Source organism: Misgurnus anguillicaudatus, chromosome 2, assembly GCF_027580225.2.
Source record: "Misgurnus anguillicaudatus chromosome 2, ASM2758022v2, whole genome shotgun sequence".
Classification (NCBI taxonomy): domain Eukaryota; kingdom Metazoa; phylum Chordata; class Actinopteri; order Cypriniformes; family Cobitidae; genus Misgurnus; species Misgurnus anguillicaudatus.
In genome coordinates, this window is record NC_073338.2 from 36,772,300 (window position 1) to 36,795,157 (window position 22,858).

General features: G+C 37.7%; 1 protein-coding gene across 1 annotated transcript; it reads right to left on the minus strand.

The window, feature by feature from the left end:
• Window positions 1-1,064: 1,064 nt before the first annotated feature.
• Window positions 1,065-22,350, minus strand: LOC129443406 (tripartite motif-containing protein 16-like). The gene is made up of 7 exons (XM_073858293.1): window positions 22,255-22,350; window positions 21,976-22,155; window positions 21,722-21,817; window positions 21,359-21,592; window positions 5,496-5,655; window positions 3,362-3,421; window positions 1,065-2,337 (listed from the first exon to the last, which is right to left on the minus strand). Exons 1-7 carry the CDS (start codon window positions 22,348-22,350, stop codon window positions 1,685-1,687), a joined length of 1,479 nt encoding a protein of 492 aa, XP_073714394.1. The 3' UTR covers window positions 1,065-1,684.
• Window positions 22,351-22,858: the final 508 nt, after the last annotated feature.

The window sequence follows — 22,858 nt, forward strand, 5'->3', positions numbered from 1 at the left end:
TTTGAGTCATGGGTTGAATTATTTTCAGATAAGCAAAAAAAGTGATGTGGGAAAATAAAATAAGAACAAATCAAGACATTACAAGCATATAAAATAGAAAAGAACAAAGTTACAAATAAAGTAAGATCTAACAGTATTGATTAGGTTGAAAAAACAGTATCAAATTAACATAACACTGTTTTTATTCTATAAATTAAATATAATTAATCTTTTTAAAGCTATAAAAGTGATTTTCCTTTTGTCTTTTGTAGTTTGATAAACATAATGACTCAAACGAGACGAACTGTCCCTTTAACAACGGAGAAGCGATCACTGACACACGATCAACTGCTCACTTATAAACGACTGCTTTTATGAGAATACTTGCAGAGACTGTGCTATTACAATATAGTTTGTGCGTATATCTCCTGTCAAGCCCAAAAAAATATGCGTTTGCTTTGCTTGATTTTTGAAACGCGCGTTGGGCGTGGGCTTTTGAGTTTGTGCGCGTATGCGCACTGAAAACAGTTCACTTTAGCATCTTTGTCGCTCAAATAGTCTAAAATCGCTTAAATGTTACTGTAAACTTTCTTATTAGCAGTATTAATAATAGTATGTTCTTATTACAGCATTTCATGCAATATTTTGCAGTTTCACCATAGTACTTACAGCCGTAGACCAATGACTTACAAGCGAGGGGTACGTCCATAATTCGTTCCAATCCATTCCAACAAAAATATTTTAGGTCACTTTGCAGTGTCAGTCTGTGTAGATATGTTGTTTTAATTGGTTGATGCCTTACAATTCCACAATGATAGTTTTACAGCGTTTTGTGTTGACTTTAAGTCCCGAAGGCAGTCGCTCTACGCATCTTCAACAAGCTTGTATGACGAAGAACACAGAAATGCGGATGACATCACAGTAGCGCGAGAGCCGTTCGAAAGCAGACTTCCTTATGGCTTCTCGATTCACTCTCGTGATACTTTGATGTCACCTGCCTGCCTCTCGGGTTTTGAAACGCAGCATGAACTAAAAAAAATCTATTGGGTGGGATAATTTTTGGATGACAGCGAAGGGCGCGTCTAAAAACAACGCGCGCACCCCCCCCCCCCCCCAAAAAAAATGTTTTCTCATCGAATCTAGATGATTCACGTGGGTCACCTTTTTTGGCTTCAAAACGGCGAATTTCGCCGAAAGGTGAGGGATTTTCATGCCTGTAATATACAAAACTATATTATCAGTGGTGTATAAAGACCTTTCATAATTAACTGTATTGTTGTTATTACCTTAGAATGAGATGTTTTTACCTACATACACTGAGGGTCCCCTTACATGGAAGTTGCCATTTTGTGCCGCCATGTTTCTACAGAAGCTCTTAACGGAAATCTTTTTTTACTAAGTTGTCTCAAATAAAGACATGTTTGTCCTTTGGCGGCTACCGTAGCTTCTCTATGCGTTTCAAAAGCAAGGGGTGAGCTGTGAACTGAGCTGTTGGTTGCAATTTGCAACCTCACCACTAGATGCCGCTAAAATGTACACACTGCACCTTTAAACCATAAAAATAATGTAAACTAACTGTCTACGTCGTCTTATAGTTAATAAATCAACCTGGGATTAATACAATTAATTAAGAAGTGTAAAATAATTTTCAATCGTTACTTTAACCTTGAATATAACAGTATTATCTGTATGATCTCTGTATGATCTATTCTGTGTGATGACGCAGCTTCACTGTGGATCCTTTAAAAACATAAAACCCAGGATAGAGAGGCTGAGTAAATGTGGCCTGAACTCTGTCGATAAGGATCATTGTGTCAGAGACGCTGTAGAAGGACAGAGTTCCTGCACTGTGATCCACATACACTCCTATTCTAGGGCAACTGGAAGCCACAGGGACTTTCTTTGTTTGACTACTGTGCACAGGTGGGTTTCCCATTGACCTGCCCACTGTCAAATCTGTATTTTTAGCTATAGCCTGATATTGATTGGGATAGACTTCTGCACTCATAGTGCCCGCTTTAAAATCAGCTATGGGGATTGTGGAGTGACTGAAGGGGCAGCAGTACACTCCACAGGACAGATTATTATGTCCAAGTAAAGACTCATTTTCACGATTCTTCCTGCTGATGGTCTTATATGACATTGATATTAACACACCATTACTCCCATTCCACTCAACCTCCCAGTAACAGCGCCCAGTCACACTCTCTTTACACAACACCTGAGGACAGTAATCAAATCTTTCTGGATGATCAGGATACTGTTGGTTTGTATTAGTGTAAGTAGCCGCTCTGTTCTCATCAGACAGATGGAGGTTATGATTTACTGTGTTTGAATCCAGCGTGAACTGACTGGAATCTGTGGGAATAAAAAACAAATTGCTGTAGTTAAACAGAAATTATAATCAATTTCCCTTTGTTTATCTGTTAATGCATCATTGTTATTAAGTTTGGCATTGTGTTTAGTATTACATTTTAAAACTCACCAAAAAAGTTAACTGACATCTACTAAATGTTTTATAACTACCTGAATTAATCATGAATTACAATAGGAATACAGTTAATAAAGCATTTATTAACACACCAAGTATTACTATGTCTAAATAATATGATGTGCTACATTTAAATATATTATTAATCATTTACTTACACTTTCTAAATCATCTTATAAACTCCCAAATAACTGGTTTGTAAATAATGTATGATTTATTAATGTAATAGTTAAAAATTATAAATTGATCATTTATAAAGTATGAAAATAAAATGATAAAAGACAGTATCAGTGAAACAACAACAAACATGTGTGTGTATGAACTTGGTTGGAGACAGTTTTACTAAATAATTTCTTGTTCACTTTACTTAACAAACACAAGTAACTGCATATAATTACTTTAACTAGTAATTTCAACAAAAGACTGTGTCTTGTCAGCTTTATTTCAAAATTATTTGTTCAGCCAATATAACATTGTTGCGTAAAAGTAACAGATTAATAAAACCAATACAGACTTGCATCTCATTGGCTGATGATGCTGCACTGTATTATGGGTAAATTGTTGTTCTGGCACCCTCTTGCAAAAGTGTAGCACCATTAGTTAGGTACATGAGTAATAAGTGACCAAGTATGAGTCAATGAACTTGTTCTGATATATTTTAGAACATCATTAATTAAATGTTTCATAATAATGACTTTACTAGGATTTCTTCAGTCCATGCAACATTTAAATTGTCAATTTTACACAAACTTTTTTAGTAAATACAACTTACATTTTATTTGTTGACATTACTTAACAAAGCTATGTGGAACCCACTTGACGAAGTTTTTTTAAGTAAATCCAACTTTTTATTTTTTTGAGTGTGTGTGTGTGTGTGTTATAGACCCTTACATTGTAAGAACTCCTTCCTGGTCCTGGGTACATTGGGGCGAACAATTGATATATTTGAAACTAAGAACATAAACAGACATAATTAATATAAATTACATAAGTGTATAGACCTCTTAATCGCCTATGTCGCTGTGACGTCACCACTCTAGCTGAAGGCAAAACATAACGTCGCTGCCCGATGAAACTCACGTATGTCCAAAACGGTTACTTTTCAGGAAGTGAAAAAAACACCGTATATCAAAAGCAGTTGAATGTAGCGTTGTCATACTTGGTATGGCATATTTACATGTAACCATATTCTTGCCAGTGTAATGATATAATCCACATTTGACCAAAATTGAGTTTAAATGGACATGCGTGCATATTTTACAGTAACTGTGATCGATACGCGTTCTTCCGATCATTAATTAGAATGGCCAAAATCGCGTTTCGTATTGACAGATGAATACGCTCAGTTTATTAAATAGCCTACGTCTTAGTTAAATACGCTTACTTTATTTAATATTAATTATAAGTGTATTAAATGTCTCTTGCAAGCTTTGAAGGGACAATGAATCAATACACTGACAAAGTCCCTGCAACACCAGCTCAACCGAACAATGCCAAAGCACCACAACGTAGAAAACAGCAGCGCGTTTAATAAATGATTACAATGAATTTCATTACATATGTACAAGAAAACACACCATCAGCATACAACGCAACATATGTGACCCTGGACCACAAAACCAGTCTTAAGCATCGCTTGATTTTTCAGAACATTTTAACCAAATGCTTTCACAAAGTGGTGGGGAAATCCCCAGCGTATAACACCAATGCTAGACAGATACTTTGTTTGCACAGTCCTACCGTAATTAAGTAACTCCTAGATGTTAGTCTGGCATCCGGGGGAAACGTTTACCTCGAAGGAAAGTCATTGTCATGTTTATTCGGCTATGTCCAGTGCTGAGCTTCGATGAAACTTTACGAGACCGGCGAGATGCTTCACAGGCGGAAGATATGCGGCGTGATTGACAGCTTTGACACCAAACGGGTACGTGAAAATCAGATGACATAATTTCACAAGTTTTCATTGGCTATTTAGGTATGTGACGCATACTGTATATGGAAATTAACCTGGACATTCAATCTGTCGAAAAATCTCAAAATCGGCAAAATGAACATACGTGAGTTTCATCGGACAGCGACGATAAGTTGGAACTCATAGCAGCCGCGCTAAAAGGTTTTGACTTTAAAATGTCATCTTGTTGTGTTTTGGCTGCCAGAATAGAAGGAACAGCACTTTTGGTTTAAAACTAAAGTTTTACCGGATCCCGGCAGACATTCAGAGACATTCAGAGGATCCCGGCAGATGCTTCAAAGAAACAAGAAGACAATTGTGCTTCAATGCAATACGGCGTACAGACTGGACGGAGACGATCATAAATAATGCTCGTGTTTGCAATGCACACTTCATATTAGGTAAAATAATCTATGCATATGTACTGGTGTGTTGGTTTTATTTAGTACAAATCAGCAAGTTTCTGTTTTATAGGTGAAAAGTCGCCAACCTGCAGGGCTATTGTTTAGCTTAAATGTTAAACAAACATACATGTATGTGCCATCCTTTGAATGGTCTACACAATAATCCACATTGCTAATCCATAGTTAGCCCAGCAATAGGTTACATTGGACAATAAGCCTGGACAAAATTCCCCAAACCACCCAAAAGTAATTCAAATGTTGTCTAGTCTAGGAAATATCCAAAACCTGTCACTCTCCCGCAAAATCAGTGACTGTACATATTCGGACAGGTCCTAACCTTCTTCTGCATCCATGTTTAATAAATCCCTCCTATAACGTGCTAGCTTAGACATTAAACAAAGCTTTCAACATTGTGTCCGCGGCTCTTTTTGCCTCCAGCTAAGCCCCGCCCACCTGGAGACGTTACAATGTTTACAAACTTTTAAGGGGTCTATATATACACTATATATACACTGTAGACCCTGGGCCGGATCTGCACCGGATCAGCGCCAGAGCTGTTGACTTTGGCACAGATCCGGAGCGGATCCGGCCCAGAGTCGTCTGCTGTCTGGGATATATATATATATATTTAAGCTTACTTTTAAAAATTGTTGAATATCTTCTACTTTACCTCTATCAGATATCTTTTCTATCTCTTCTATACATAAAACCTCAATTTTTTCTTTCAGCTCAGAGAAAGATTTTCCCTCATCAACAAAAGAGAGCCGAGAGCTGTCAGCAATGTTGTGTGAGACTTTAGATTCAGGAGCTGCAGACAGAGACTGGAAACTCTACAGAAGAAAACATACAAAGATCTTCATTATTTTTATACTTTGTTCACTATATTGCATTACAATCAGCTTATTATGTCACTCTTGCAATATTTGCAATAATGGTTTTTCTGGACCTAACCTCAGGACTTTTGCAAACAGCTGTTCTAGTAATTGTCATTTACCTATGCATAAACATTTTTTTATATTTTATTAAATAGAAACATACTTTTATTTCAGCTCTTGGTTAACTATGAATGTGTAATTATGGTCACTGTCCAGTATTTCAGAGTTCTGTTACCTGCAGAAATTGGATATTTCTTGTGTATGAAAGCTGCTGAAGCTCATCATTTCTCCTCCTCAGATTAGAAATCTCGTCCTCTAGTTGCTTAATAAGTCCTTCAGCTTGATTCACTGCAGTGTTTTCCTGATCTCTGATCAGCTGTGTCACCTCAGAGCGACGTCTCTCAATGGAGCGGATCAGCTCATTAAAGAACCTTGCACTGTTTTCCACTGCTGTCTGTGCAGATCTCTGTTAGGACACACATTATAATCAGCTCTTACTGGTACATCACACAGCCTGTGAAGAGCACCCTAACTGAATGACTGCTCCTCCAGCTGTCAGCAGATTTTGATCTGTTTTAGGGATGCACCGATAGGATTTTTTTGGGCCGATACCGATTCCGATTTAAACAGACGACTTCTGGCCGATACCGATGCCGATACCGATATTAAACACTTGTATACAATACTATACAGTTGGTCTATTAGCTAGTTTATTTCTGCATCAAATTATTTTTACTGAACATGGATTGGATCTAATTAACATTCAACTGACCAACATAATAAGAGAGGCACAAATTAAGCTAAAACAAATATAATAAGACAGCATGACAATCTTCAAAGGTGGTTTTTGCTATTCAGCATTTATTTTATTAACAACATCAACTCATTTTTTTTTACATATAATGAATTTCTTTATGCAGTTAATTAATAAACAATCGGTATCGGCCTTTCTCGTGCTATTGCCGATATGCCGATGGTTTCAAATTCATCAAAAATCGGCCGATAAATATCGGTGGCCGATACATCGGTGCATCACTAATCTGTTTAAAACTCACCTTATGAGAGCTTATAGCCCCTCTCAGCTCCAGAAGCTCATTCTCCCTCTCATGGAGTTTCTGCTGAACAGTCCATTGTGTCTCTCTCAAATGCCTCTGTAAGATAACAAAAACAGTAAGTTAAATGCGTGCAGTGAGTTAATTTTAACAAGACCTTGATAAAAAAGTAAAATGCAATTATGCAGCATTTATTATTTAGCATAATCTTTAGTATATTAGCATGTATGGTTTTATTTCATACCTGCTTCTCAGTCCTCGCTGCTGCAACTGTTACAATTTCATGATTTCTATGTTCGTCCATCATACATGGATAACAAATGCACTTCTGGTCTGTACGGCAGTAGATTTCCAGATATTTTTTATGTTTTGGGCAGATCATCTCGTGGAGTCGTCTCGTTGGCTCCATCAGATTGTGCCTATTAACCTGGAAAAAGAATTCATGATGATCAAGGTGATATTGACAGTAAGAGTTCAGACACTCTAGACAGGATTTGACAGCTTTGTATTTTCTTCTAGTACAGACGTCACACTCCACATCTCCAGGCCCAGAGTAATGTTGAGCAGGACGAATAGGTTGGAGACTCATTTCATTCAGTTCCTCCACTAATTCGGCAAACATCACTTTCTTATATAAAGCAGGTCTTGGAGTGAAGATGTGTCTGCACTGAGGGCTGCTGTAGACTCCCGTCTGATCCTCCTGATTCCAGCAGTTTGTAATACAGTTTCCACAGGGAATAGTCACTGGATGATTCAGTATAGGTCCAAACAGAGACACAACAACTTGGCAACACTTAAGGTTTGTTTTCTCTCAACTAACCAGCTGAAATAGGTTTATGGTTTTTCTGCATGATACGTGTGCAAAACAGCTGTGTCTGTAAGGTGTGGCTTACTTGCTGACAACACCTAAGTTTCCATTTCTCGTAAATGTACAGCAAGAATAGTTTCATGGCTCTTTGTTTAAGATACATATACAAAACATGTCTCTGTTAGGTGTGGCTCATCTATGTTTTGTGCATATTCACAGAATATAAAGTTTCTCACTTAATGGCACACAAACAATACGTTTTTAGCTATATTCCCTTAAACACAATATTTGCCCAATACTTTTTAATTTATAATTTATATTAATAATTTATATTTACATTTTTCAAATCATAATGTGTGATCCCGCATGTAAAATCCAGACTAAAGTCGCATAATCAAATTTTTAGATTAAAGGTGGTGTGTGTAAATTTTAGCGTCATCTAGTGAGATTGCCAACAGCCCACTCCTCAATTTTTAAAATGCCGGTGTCATGAGCAATTCGGTCCCCCTGGCAATTCTGCCCCCTTAGGACCCCCGCGTGATTCCACTGGCTGAAAAATCTCCTTATGTGTAGTTTTTTAGCACCTTACTACAATTCCTACAAAATCGCGTTATGATTTATGTAGATCATTGTTAAAATTACAATTGATGTCTTTTAAATGATATGTTTCATGTAGTATATAATTAATGAGGCTATAGGTGGGAGATCTACACATTTCTTGTGTCATTTTATTATTTAGATTATTATACTGTACCCTTTCTACTTTTGTACTGTGTAAAGTTAATAAATTACTTAAAAAAACATGATTACTACATAACTAAATCACACAATAAAATCATAATTTATAAGCCATGTTTACTACACTTTTACTATTTAAAAAAATACATTTCGTAAGGTATGTTTATAATTTACAAAAATAAAAGTATTGTTTTTGTAAACCAGATGATGACACAAAAGTACTGACGTGTCTGCAACATGAATATAAGTTTATTATATAATTTTTTGTTAACTTTTATTTTTTTTAAATTGTATGCTTCTATTTTGTACAACGTAATTAGCTTGCTAAACTGCTAACGCAGACGAGATATTTGAACAGGCATTAGTGCTAGGTACCAATCGAGGTCCTAGGGGAGACCGAATTGCCAGGGGGGACCGGACCGAATTGCTCATGACACCGGCACAGGACAAACATGTAAAAGAAACAGTAGCCCTAAACTGTACTGTAGTTCTTGCAGTGTATTTAAATAAAAAAACGACTCTTCTAATAAAAACATTACAGTTCATTATGTGGTTTTTATACTGATAATATAGTTATGTATATAATATTGCATTTCTGTCAAAGAAATCTTTCTAAAAATTACACATAAAAATTACACAATGCACCTTAAGAGCGTCAAAGTAGTCATAACCATAAAAAATGACAAAAATGTAATTTGTGATTATGGCAGTAAATGACAGATAAACTAAGCATTCAATATAAAATACTTTAACTTATGAAAATTTTTTAAATGAATGACTTAATTGTTTTAATTTTTTTTTCATCATAGTTAATTATATGAATATAGTATAACAGGAAAAGTCCCGCCCTATACGTTGACACGATTGGTTAAGTTTGTGAGTAAACAGGCTCTTTTGAACCAGAAGGCGTTGGTAAACTGCAGTTTCCTCAGTAAAAGTGTTGACTTTAGCTATGTGCTCATGTAGCTCATATAGCATTGAAAATCACCTTTTCATCTGGCTGCGGGCCAGATATTATTGCTGGGGGGCCATTTTAGGCCTGTGGGCTGCCTGTTGTCAACCACTGATCACAAGTTCTCTGCAATTAATTGGTTAGAAACAAAACATTTGCATTTCTTTTGAATTTTTAAGAAATCATCTCACCTATTTGTATAATTTCAGAGTTGTCTTCATTTTTGTAGTAACAGACTTATTTTGCCCTTACGAATTTAACCATGTTTTTCTTTGTGGTTAAAGGGACACTTCACCGATTTGCATTAAGCTTTGTACAGTTACAACCCCAGTCATGTTTTTGAATGGTCTTCCTTTAAATGATGTAAAAATCATCATTTTGCATCATTGAAAGAAGGAACTGCTGTATCTTGGTTGACGGTGAAAATCTACAGACACTCATTCCTCATTTTTCCAAGGTGGGGGCTATGGGTGGGACCCACTCACGCTACAGACCTATTACAGATCAGTGGGTGGGACTTACAAAAATATACGAACACAGACGGGGGAAAAAATCAGCCGCTAAGCTAAGCTAAACATGCTAAGCTAAGCTAAACAGACGTTGTGGAGCGAGCCAGACTTTCATGTTACAATAATAGCGGAAGGTAATCGATATGATATAGAAGAGGGTGATTTCGCAAGCGTGATGCTCTAATCAGCTGTTCATTGCACCTTTATGAGCCACAATACAACAAAGAACTGAGCCAGATGGAGGAACAAAAGCCCAAGGAGTAGGCCGGAGCCTGGGCTTAAAAAAAGCCTGGGCTTCGGCTGCGTAAAGAAGCCCAGGAAAGACGCCGCAACCCTCAGCCTCTGCTGCGTAGAGAAGCCCGGACTGGCTATAGTTTGGACGGACTAATAGTGGCTGTACTCTTGCTGTGTGTTTTCTGTATAACATTTCCGCATCATATCAGGATATGGACGTTTGTTTGGTGAATGTTTCCGGGCAAGAGAGCTACTTTGCGCGTGTTTGGGCGTTTATTTCAGAGATGTGTTTCGGCTTACGAGCACAAGCGCTGAGCCAGCGCGTCTGTGGAGATATTATGCGGTGGACGCGTTTGTGTGCAGGATGCAGGGATAAACATACGTCTGACTATAAAGTGAGTGTTTCTATTTTCTTTGTTATACTAAGGTGGCATTTATGTACACAATAGCATATCTGAGCCGTGTTTTTCATGTCTATATTGTGAAAGCAATGAGCCCGATATAACACAGATTTAATAACAGTAAACAAGAGACAAAAAGAACATTGGTAAAACTAAATATACAGTTAATATGCATAACCTTTTTTAAGTACTTGAAAAGGCATTTGTACTGCGGATCTGAAACCGCACGTTACTGTTTGAATAAGACTTTGCTACACACCAGGCCAGAGTGTTATTGTGTGTAACACAATGTAACATCACGTTTAAAAGTAAGTCATGATTGGTGTCTGTCAGACACAGTGGCGGCTATTTTCTTTGTTATACTAACGTGGCATTTATGTACAGTACACAATAGCATATCTGAGTGGTGTTCCGATTAATGGCAATGGCTTGCAGAGCTGTGCATAGTGGTGCTTGTGGGAGTTGTAGTTTTTCATACAATGTGCCCTAAAGTCATGATCTGTCTTTTCTCTGTCAAATAGGCACACAATTCTAAATTTATGTTACATTTCGAATAGAAATATTACCCACTTTTTTAATAAAGATGAATGTTTCTATCAATGAAATGGCCCTTTAAAGTGTAATAACCATGGTTGTTTGGTGCATTAATTGCTATCAGCAAAACCATGGTTTTACTACAGTAACCACGTTTTTTTGTTTTTAACTGTATAGTATAACCATGCTAATTTTAACCATGCTAATTTAAGTCACATGCAACTTATAAAAATGTTTTAAAACTACCATTCACTAAAGCATACCCTATCAGAATATTCATATTTCAACCACAGAAATTAATAACTTAAATTTTAATTTAACAGTTGCTTTAATTGGTTACACAACATGATGAGTGGTCACATTACATCGTAACGTTACATCGAGAGAAATCTATGTAACGAGATCAATAAGCAATAAACTTCATACAAAATTTTTTATTTAAACCAGATTTTTTTTAAATCTCACAAAATGTTCATAAACAAATATTTTATAATCATTTGTAACATTTGAACAAAATAAGTGCATTATTACATTTAAAGAAATAAACAATTAAATAAACATGTGTGCTCGTAACCTAAAAAACTAACTTTGGAAAAAATAAATATAATAAAAGTTTGGTGTGCACGCTATCTAAGCCAAAATTATAAACAACTTATAAATAACCAACAGTAGCTTGTCTACAGTATATGGGCAGGTGGGGTTGTGCCTGTTTTATACAGTCTATGGGCAGTGCCACACCAAATTATTAATCCACTTGAAAACACAGAACTCAATATAAACTGAATTAGTAAAGGAATAAATTTTTACGTTATTTACGTTACGTGAACATAGTTCCGAACAATGATGTCATTCCTCAACAGCATGACGTGAAAGCGTCATACGACAGATTCAACAGGTAACGTTGGTGATTTGATTTTACTAAAGAACTCGTTTGAGAGATTGTTATTTAATGAGAAAATGGCCATCAAACAACATGGCGCAATACAAAATTGCATGTGTTGTCATTTAAGTGTACATTTTATTCCAACAACAGTAAATAATACAGCCTATGACACAACACAGAATCTGCCCCCCTAAATAGGGAATGTGGAGTTGACGTCACGCGCTTGCAAGAAGTATGATTTAGAGAGAGAAGAGTTAAAAAATGGTGTAAGGCAAAATGGAGAACAAGACATTAGTAATATTTTGGTAAAGTCTCCTGGGGCAAGAGTTGGGATCTCCTATACAAATATTTAGGAAAAACAAGATTAATTAATAGAGTCTGAGGAATTAAAAAGAATGATGTGTAATTATAGTATGTATATTATTATTATTGTTTTGTTTTTTTTGTTTTTTTCTCTAAAACAGTTAATGTTAGTATAGATCTTTAGTCCACACTCCAGATCAGTGGGTGGCGGTAAATGCACCCGAAAGTTGTTTGCCAACCGCCAATAAAATCAAGAGAAGAAGAAGAAGACGACGTCACGCGCTGTTGCATTATGGGTAATCCGCCATATTTGCAGGATCGCATCCTATCCCGCTGTATTTGAGTTCACGTGTTGGAGGTTGTTTTTGTATTTTCTGTCGAGATTTTAATAAACTTCGATATGTTTGGTCAGTACTGCTCGATCAAGCAGGTCACGCGATCGTTCAGGGAGGAAACTGGACAACGGAATACGTTTTTTCAGCTTTTATTCGTGGAAAAAACAAGGGAAGCCGGTGCAGGAGCTGACGAAAAGACCCCGGATCGCGTGGTTTGCCTGCTGCAATTAGGAGAACAACGTCTACTTTTCAAAAAAATCCCTACATCAGCGAGAGTGTGTTCGCTGCATTTTCAGTCATTCAGTAATTTGTGATTAATAAAAGCAGAACTACTTAACTTGTCTTGTTTTTATGCTAACACTGTCAAACTAACTTGTAAATGTAAGTTATTGATTGATTGATTCATTCATTCATTTCTGATCACCCTAACCACATGAGTAATAAAAGTTAATATTTAGACCATTTTGACGATTGTAACAAATATTTTTTATTAAATGCAACTGCTCAAACCCACTGCTTGTGACTCTTTAAATAACATAAAGTTAGCTAAATATTTAGCATTTTGTTTGTTTTAATAACTTGGCCAAAACAGAAGTGCTATCTTATGAACATGTGTTGATTCATCGCACAGAATACAACGGAGAAAGTCTTTTATAGAATCATTAAGATACGTAGGTATTAACACATTGTCAGTAAATAGCTGGTTTGCCAACCGTCATAAGACTTCAAAAGAAGAAGTGTCATCTTACTATAAGTTTGAAGGGATTTATGGCTCTTAAACTCCTGCAAAGTGTTAATAAAGTCCTGCAAAAACAAGGTAATTGGCCAGATGTAAGCGGAGGTAGTGCGTCTGGATCCGTAATCCAGTCTTGGGCTGCTAAATCATGGATCTATGTTGTTTATTTGTCCAAATAAAGTTTTTTGGCAATAGCATTTAGTTTCTCCCGATAGGGTCCCTTCTCTTTTTCTTTCAACTTCTCGATTTCTTCCGTTCTTCAATTTTACCTAGTTTTTAACTGAACACACGCACAATCAAATGTCATAGCGGTCGGCGGGGACTCTAAACATGGCGCCCACGTCCCATAATGCAACACTGCGGTGACGTACATAAACATTCCCTATAGTTGACTGGAGTAATACTCCTGACTATAAACTGTAAATAGTAATGACACCACTATAAACATTACGAAAATGTCCGAACTCACCTTTAGATGTCCTACTGTATTAGTCTGAGACGGGGCTTCTGGTTAAAGATGGAGAAAGTCTTGATCATAATAACAAAGTCCAATATCTTTGATCATAATATGTCCCTTCGCGCAAAGAAAAGCAGAAATACATTTCTCAGACGAGCATTTATCATCGATGAGCGTAACGTTATATGTTTTTTATACAGTATGTGGTGAAGAACAGTCTTTGACACAGCATGAAGTCATTATCCAAGTAATAAGTGTTCGTTTCATTTTGACGACGTTTGAAAAGATGTCCTCAGTAATCCAACATTTCCATTAGTGATGTATACTCTCTGTCTCCAAAAGTAAACAGACAACAGCAGATGTCATCGTGGAAAGGTGTTAAACGTGATGATTTGCGACTCGCTATTTTCAAATTTAGTTCAATTGTGCGTAGGCGGAACTAACAATGACTGACGAATCATATTCAACGTTTCATGTTGACAAGGGTGTGCACCAATAGGGTAAAAGAAAACTGCGAAACTTCCTAAACATGCAAACTTGCACTTATATTTTATATTTTAATTATATTTATAATTTTATTACATATATGAAATTATAGTGTGATAAGACGTCTATTCGTAGTACTATTATTTATTTTTGTTAAATTATTTACACATTTGTCTGGAAAATGGCCTTCTGATTGGATGGGCCACAACCACTGATCTATATAAATGACTGGATTGCGCATGACGTCACACTTGTGAAGCCACCGCGCCGCCATGTTGGTATACCCAAACGTTCTATTAAATCAATGGACGATGTCAGATTTTTATGATAAAACATCACTTTACTCGTCTTCGTTTTTATATGTGAAGTTACCCTGTACATTATTGCAACACAAACATCCAAAGCATGTAAATAGTTATTTACTGAAAGTTGTACATTTTGCGTTTTAATCAGTTATTATATATTCATCTTTATTACAGTATCAAATCAGCAGACAGACCGCAGCATATTTAGTATTAATGACAATAAACGTGCTCATTCTGAAATCAAAATAAATAACCATGCTTTGTACCGTATGTGCATGCAATAATTTGCTGGTTTTGTAATTATGTTATCTAAACTTACAAGTTACCTAAACTTATTTAGAGAAATAACGCTGACCGTCACCGTGTAGCTGAATGTCAAAAAAACTTTATTTATACCCGTGTCATTAACAAATGCAACAGACACACTCACCTTAACGGTTTTTTGTAAATCCATTATCCTGCCCGATTAAAACATAAACATTGCAAATAACACCAGAATTAACAAATAATTAACGTACACATATCCTAAACATTAACCTTGTGTAACTGATACGCTGTAAAGGGGGTAAATTTTGATCATGATTTTGAATGGAAGTCAATAGGTGTGTTCGACTTCATGCGGCGCTGCGCAGACCGATCGGCGGCTGACTTGAAGCAGTGCATTTTGGTTAGTACTTTTGTCCGACTTCAGCTGGCGCTGCAGGCACGTGACTGTGTCATATGGTTTTTAAGTACCGCGAGAGCGTTTCGAGAGTAGCCGGCTAGCTCAGCCGGTGCAGCTCCTCCAGAGCGGCTGCCCGGAGTTGTGATGACGTAACAGCTTTACTTGATTGGTCGCCTCATTGATGACAACGATCACGTGCGTTTCAAGTTTAATCCAACCTTTAGTTTCACTAATAAACATTATAAATTCATGTTTTAAAACAGGAAAAACACTTTCATATCCTTAAATATGTTATATTGTGTCGTGTAATAAAATAAAAATGAAAATAACAAACTCTATTGGTATTTTAATAATATATGCTTGTTTCCCGTTATTTTCGGGTATACAGTATAAGCAGCAATTAAAATATTCGATATAAAATGTTTCTGGTTGCAACTTTTTATTAAAAGGTTTGTTTTTGTCAAATTCAGCATCTAAGTCACTTCATTTGCGATTACAAACAAGGAAACACGGCGCACACGTCACTACGGCAAGCAGCAGGTGTCCGGCTTGACGGCTCCGTCTTCAGTTCCTCCCTCGACTGCAAGCGGCAAACCTCGCCGATCGGTCTGCGCAGCGCCAGATGATCTCGAACACACCTATTGACGCTCTCTGCCGGTAGGGTATACCAAGAGGGCGGCTCGAACTCTGCGCTGGCTTCACCTCATGCAGTTACGTCAAGCGTTCTATGCGCAATCCAGTCATTTATATAGATCAGTGGCCACAACTCAAAGTGCGCCCAGGCCCACCCGTAGCTTTGCCACTGACTTACACTACTCATTTACAATGTTAATGTTTTTTTTACAAAGTGTAAAATCATTTCTAATAGTCCTAAATATAACAGCATTTAAAAAAAATTGTTTGATCTATTCTGTGTGATGACCCACCAGCATCACCGTGGCTCCTTTAAAAAGAGTAAACCCAGGATAGAGAGGTTGAGTGAATGTGGTGTGGACTCTGTGGATGAGGTCCATTTTGTGAGAGACGCTGTAGAAGGACAGAGTTCCTGCCCTGTGATCCACAAACACTCCTATTCTAGGGCAACTGGAGGACACAGGGAGTTTAGTCATTAAACTGTTGTTTACAGCTGAGGATGTCAAGGGTTCTGTGTTGGACTGGCTCCTGACTATAGCATGGGATTGGTTGGAAAATGCTCCAGCACTTGCATAGCTTGCTCTTAAATAAGAATTCATTATTGGGGGATGATGGCTGGATGAAAAGGTGGAGTAATTTGAGGGAAAGCAATTCACACTCCATGACTGATTATTATGCCCAAATAAAGACTCACTTTCTTTACTCCCTTTGGTGATGGTCTTATATGAAACTGTTATTAACACACCATTACTTCCACTCCACCCAACCTCCCAGTAACAGCGTCCAGTCACACTCTCTTTACACAACACCTGCCTCCAGTATTTAAATCTGTCTGGATGATCAGGATACTGCTGGCCTGCATCAGTGTAAGTAGCCCCTCTGTCGTCATCAGACAGATAGATGTGTTTATTTGCTGTGTTAAAATCCAGTGTGAACTGATGGAAATCTAATGGAGATAATAAGAAACTGCTGCAGTTTAAAAAAAATTTCATCAACTGTATTTATATTGTTTAGAGCATAATTGTTATGAAGTTTTGCATGCTTTTCATTATTTATAATGCTGTATTTGTACATTTGTACCAGACTGTGCAGGTTAAATATATTTTGCCTTTCAATATCAAAGGCAAACATTTCCAAATAAATTTTTTTTCAGTTTAGTGAGCAGTTTGATAACTCAGATTTATTTATATGTGGTCAACTCAGATGAACAGGGTAATAAATGTAAGATGAAATGTACTGGGTGCATGGCACTGTACACTTTCCTTCTGCTCTGAATGAAGAATTAAACTCAAAAAGGGACGAACCCAGCCATTGGGTTAAACCCCCCATTTTCTTATATTTGACCCAACAATGGGTTAAAACATTGAAATAACTCAGCATATGTTCAGTTACAACCCAGTGGGTTGGGTTTGTCCCTTTTTGGGAGAAATGTGGGAGAAAATTAGATGAGCTCGGAATAAAGGAAAGTCACCATCAACAAATAAATCTTACATTGTAAGAACTCCTTCCTGGTCTTGGGTTTATTGGGGCGAACTATTGTAATATTTGAAACTAAGAACATAAACAGACATAATTAATATAAGTTCCCAATGAGTAAATATTCATATACATAAATAGATGAATATCTGCTACTTTACCTCTGCCAGTAATACGTTCTATCTCTTCTGTACATAAATTCTCTATTGTTTCTTTAAGCTGAGAGAAGGATTTTCCCACATCAACAAAAGAGAGGAGAGAACTGTCAGCAATGTTGTATGAGACTGTAGATTCAGGAGCTGCAGAGAGAAACTGGAAACGCTATAAGAAAAGGCAAAAAGAGATTTATTATCTCTACACTTTTTTATTGCACTACAATTGAGACAGACCTCAATTGTTGTACTGTAACGCTAACACTATCTGTGCTACGTTTTCCATCATTGTGTCAATATTTCTGATGATTATAATGTAGTTAAATGTTTGTTATAAAACGGGCAGTTCTGTTCCTTCATTCTGATTGGTTGAAACGCATCAAAGCTGTAATAATATACCCGGGTAACCCCACGGTTCAGACCGCATTACATAGCTTAAGTATAACTGCGCCACCATTGCTACGTACTGATTTATGAAAATAAACACCAGTCTTTAATCATATTTTAAATTGTTCAACAATTGCACAATTAATGGCGATATCCAGATACATGTCAATAAACATTGTTGAGTTGTCTTGTCAATTAAGAGAAAAGGCTTCCCTGAGGAGTTTTTACCTCAAATCCATATTTCCATATTTCATCTATTATCCACTTGGTGGCGCTCTTACACAACTTAAACACTGAGGTATCCACAAAAACTGATCTGATCTCTAATGTGGCATTCACACCTGACGCAGAAGAGGCAGCAAGAGTGAGTGATTTACATGTTAAGTCAACGCAAAGACGTGAATAGGCATCCTGTGGCATGGTATGTGCAAATGGCGCAGTGCCAATGGCACGGATATCTGCACTCGCGTTTCCTGCGGCAGTGCTCAATTCGCACAGAACGCGGCATCTGCACTGCGGATATTCATGCCGCGTTAACAAATCAGGAGCTTGCTCTAGTAGGGACGTGATTACAGGGAGTGAGCGGAGTCGCAGAAGCCCCTTCCATGACGCGTAAATGTCTCGAATGACTAGAATTTTACGCGCGCCTTTCGCCCGCTCAATGAAACTATGAAGATGACTAAGTTTCCAGCATGCTTTGCTCTCATGACAAAAGACGACAGACAGTTAATGTAAATATTAAGTTCTAAAGTGTGTGTTTTTGAGCAAGATGAAAGTTATGAGGACATGTTATTGGTTATTGTTTTGTAATGTTGAAATTCAGAAGTTTTCTGTTACCATAGTGGTGAAGTGTGTCTCACATAGGTTCAGGATGAGTATGTTCACACCATTCTGGCATGTATGTGTGACCAGGGGTGCGTTCCACTCCAGTTTTAGACACACACTCGCAAACAGGGGGTGCTCACCCTGTGGTCTGTGTGGGTCCTAACACCCCAGTATAGTGATGGGGACACTATACTGTCAAAAAAGCACCGTCCTTCGGATGAGACGTTAAACCGAGGTCCTGACTCTCTGTGGTCATTAAAAATCCCAGGATGTCCTTCGAAAAGAGTAGGGGTGTGCCTGGCATCCTGGCCAAACTTGCCCATTGGCCTACTAATCATCCCTCATACTAATTGGCTATATCACTCGGTCTCCTCTCCATTAATAAGCTGGTGTGTGGTGAGCGGTCTGGCGCAATATGGCTGCTGTTGCATCATCCAGGTGGATGCTGCACATTGGTGTTGGTTGAGGAGATTCCCCCGTTCATATGTAAAGCGCTTTGAGTACTGAGAACAGCGCTATATAAATGTAAGGTATTATTAAACTTCCCTAAGCACTTCCCCTCGGGGGAATCCCTGTCACCATTTTGAAGTGCGTTCCACTTTGTCAAGTGGACGAGGGAAGTTTGTATGGACAGACCCTCGCTCCCTCGATTTTGACCGAGGGAGCGAGTCTGCTTCATATGTACCCTCCATGCAGCTTCATATCCCACAATGCAACACGATTGTGACGTCACTTCAGCAACTCGCGCTTTGCACATGGAGGGGGGCGGTCTCCACTTTCCATGTGATCAAGGGCTTAGGGCGATCCATTTGAACCCACTTCAAGTGTTCTAGCAGTAGTGGGCACTTGCACAACGTAAGCAATGACGTACATCCGAGTGAACGAGACTGAGGGAAGTTAGCGAGGGAAGTTCATAAAAAAACGAACTGGAACGCAGGGCGAGTGATAATGATGGGGCGGGGTATACGTGTTCCGTGTTCTCTATAAATAGCGTAAAGGCTGTTAGGGTACGTCACTTCCTGCTGTGTTGACCGTTCTGTTTCTTCCGGTCGGTGTTTGTGTTCCTGAAGCGCCATAGTGAGGTAGGAACACAATATTCGGATTAATGCTGTAAGCATCTGTATAGAGATGTTTAGGCTCTATGTAGTTTGTTGCATTAATTGCAGAACGGGAGCTGCTGTGCGAGCGCATGAGCTGTTAAGTGCAAGGCACGGATGTCGTATTTCAGTGTTATGATCCTGAAGCGCTAAAACAAGGTAGGAGTATGGCATTGATATTAAGGCTATAAATGGCTGTATGGATATTTTGGTTCTTTACCTGCTCTATTTTGTGTAAATTGCAGGAAGTTAGGTTCCAATTTGAAAGAGCTTGTGGGCTGTGGCTAAGTGCAAACAACGAGCTGCATTACGTAGCATTTTGACTGACTTGAGTACGACGCGATTTAGTTGCAAAGCTTTCATTCCACTTGCGGATTACCGTAGAGGTATGTGTAGGTTAAAGGGGTAGGTCGAGTATAGTAATTCATGAAACCATTGTGTGGTTTAATGAATTGGTTATGGAAATGTATGTGTATGATATTGTGGGTTTGATATTATGATTGTTTTTATTTTATGGTAATTTATATTTAACGTTAATGTAATTGATTAAATGTGGTTTGTTTTCTGTTTTGTTTAACAGATTTTCCATTGTGGAACTTGACCTCTGATTCTTAGGCCCTGCTGTTTTGCTCAGGATTAAATTGTGTTATTTAAGTTGATTATATATTGATTGTTTTGGAAATTACTCATTCTATTAGTTTATTATTTTGATTTTGTATTTATTGTACCAACCGCCAAGACCTCAAGCACTGTGACTCGGGGAGAATTTAATCAATTTTTCTGTGTTTTAGGAGCCAGCCTGCGTGGAGTTCTTTTTCTTTGGGGTCATCTGGGTTTTCCCCACTGCCTGTGGTATGAGGTGTTCTGCACTGCATGGATGTTGAGTTTAGTGTGTAGAATTATTTGCATTGTTCACTGCACGTTTATTTAAACGTGTGATTTGCATCACGTGTGTGTGCTCGAGGCGGTGGGTTCCTGTCCCTTGATGCCCTTTTCTCCTTCGCGCAGGCCTGGTTAACCTGGAACTATAACTGGTGGGTTATATTTTAATATTTGAACTGACATTTACCCATTTTAAATTGAATGTTTATTTTAAAATTATTGTGAATAAAGCAGAAAAATCCTGATCTATTTTAGTGAAATTTTATTAATGATAATCAATAAAATTGTTGAACTTGAAGGTCACGTCTCTGTTCTTGTCTTCATTGATTATTGAACTTGAGGTTCTGTGTCTAACGATTTCCAGGGATAAGCCCGGTGGCGTAGTCGGATGTAAGAGTGCCTCTCGGTTACATATGCAGCTTTACTCAGCTTTTACCTTTACTTTATCGTGTGCAATACTCAAGCAGTTACTCATGCTTTCAGTCAGCACCATTCATTACACATGGTAGAGAAAAAAGACATTTTTATTTTTTTTAAACTGTCCAACAAAAGCAAGTAAAGTTAGTTGGTTCAACACAAATTGAATTTTGAACATGAATTTCATTTTTACTTGTAAGTACAATCCCTTGGCATATGTTCAGATAAATCAATTCAATTGTGTGAAAATGGGTGTCAGAATTAAATTAAATTGCTATTTTTTGAGTGTATATTTATTCTTAATTATGATTAACTATTATTACTATTAAGTTAAACGTAGTTTCATCTGTTTAATGTGAAATTATGGTAACTGTTTTTCTGCGTTTTGTTACCTGCAGGAATTGGATGAGATCGTCTGTATGTGAAAGCTGCTCAAGTTCAGCATCTCTCCTCTTCAGATCATCAATCTCCTGCTCCAGTTGCTTTAAGAGTTCTTCAGCTTGACTCACTGCAGTCTTTTCCTGATCTCTGATCAGCCGTGTCACTTCAGAGCGGGTTTTCTTAATGGAGCGGATCAGTTCATTAAAGAAACTCTCATTGTCCTTTATTGCTGTCTGTGCTGATCTCTGTTAGGACACACATTAAAATCAGCTCTTACTGATACATCACACAGATCTTTATCACTGGAGGAAAAACCTTACTGAATGTCAAACTGCTCTTTTAACTGTCAGGAGATTGATCTGTTTAAAACCCACCTGGTGAGATCTCACAGTCTCTTTCAGATCCTGAAGCTCATCTTCTCTCTCCTGGATTCTTTGCTGGAAATTTCTTTGCGTCTCTCTCAAATGCCTCTGTAAGATAACAAAACGTATGTGAATTCATTAGATATGAACCACTCTGTATTTCTTACCACCTTTCTTAAAGATGAAATGCAATTATGCAGCATTTATTATTGAGCATAATTTTTTGCATTTAGTATAGGATACCAGTGTATTGTTTCAGTTCATACCTGCTTCTCAGTCCTCTCTGCTGCAACGGTTACAATTTCATGATTTCTATGTTCGTCCATCATACATGGATAACAAATGCACTTCTGGTCTGTACGGCAGTAAACTTCCAGAGTTTGTAGATGTCTTGGGCAGATCATCTCATTGACTCTAGTTGGATCCATCAGATTGTACCTATTAACCTGGAAAAAAAATTCATGTTGATCAAGGTGATTTTGACAGTAAGAGTTCAGACACTCCAGACAGGACTTAACAGCTTTGCATTTTCTCCCAATACAGACGTCACACTCCACATCTCCAGGTCCAGAGTAACGTTGAGCAGGACGAAAAGGTTGGAGACTCATTTCATTCAGTTCCTCCATCAATTCAGCAAACATCACTTTCTTATATAAAGCAGGTCTTGGAGTGAATAAGTGTCTGCACTGAGGGCAGCTGTAGATTCCTGTCTGACCCTCCTGATTCCAGCAGTCTGTAATACAGCTCATACAGTAACTGTGTCCACAGGGAATAGTCACTGGATCATTCAGTATAGGTCCAGACAGAGACACAACAACTTAGGTTTGTTTTCTCTCAACTAACCAGCGGAAATAGGTTCCTGGTTCTTTGATTGAGATGTGCAAAACGGGTGTGTCTGTAAGGTGTGGCTTACCTGCTGTACTGACAACATTTAAGTTTCGTTTTCCCTTAAATTAACAGCTAAAATAGTTTCCTGGGTCTTTAAGAGACATATACAAAACATGTCTCTGTAAGATGTGACTCATCTGTGTTTTGCGCATATTCACAGATGATAAAGTTTCTCACTTAATGGCACACAAACAAGCTATACTACAAACACCACTGCTAGTGTCAGTCTCAACGAAGAGATACACCCTACAGAGTTGAAGT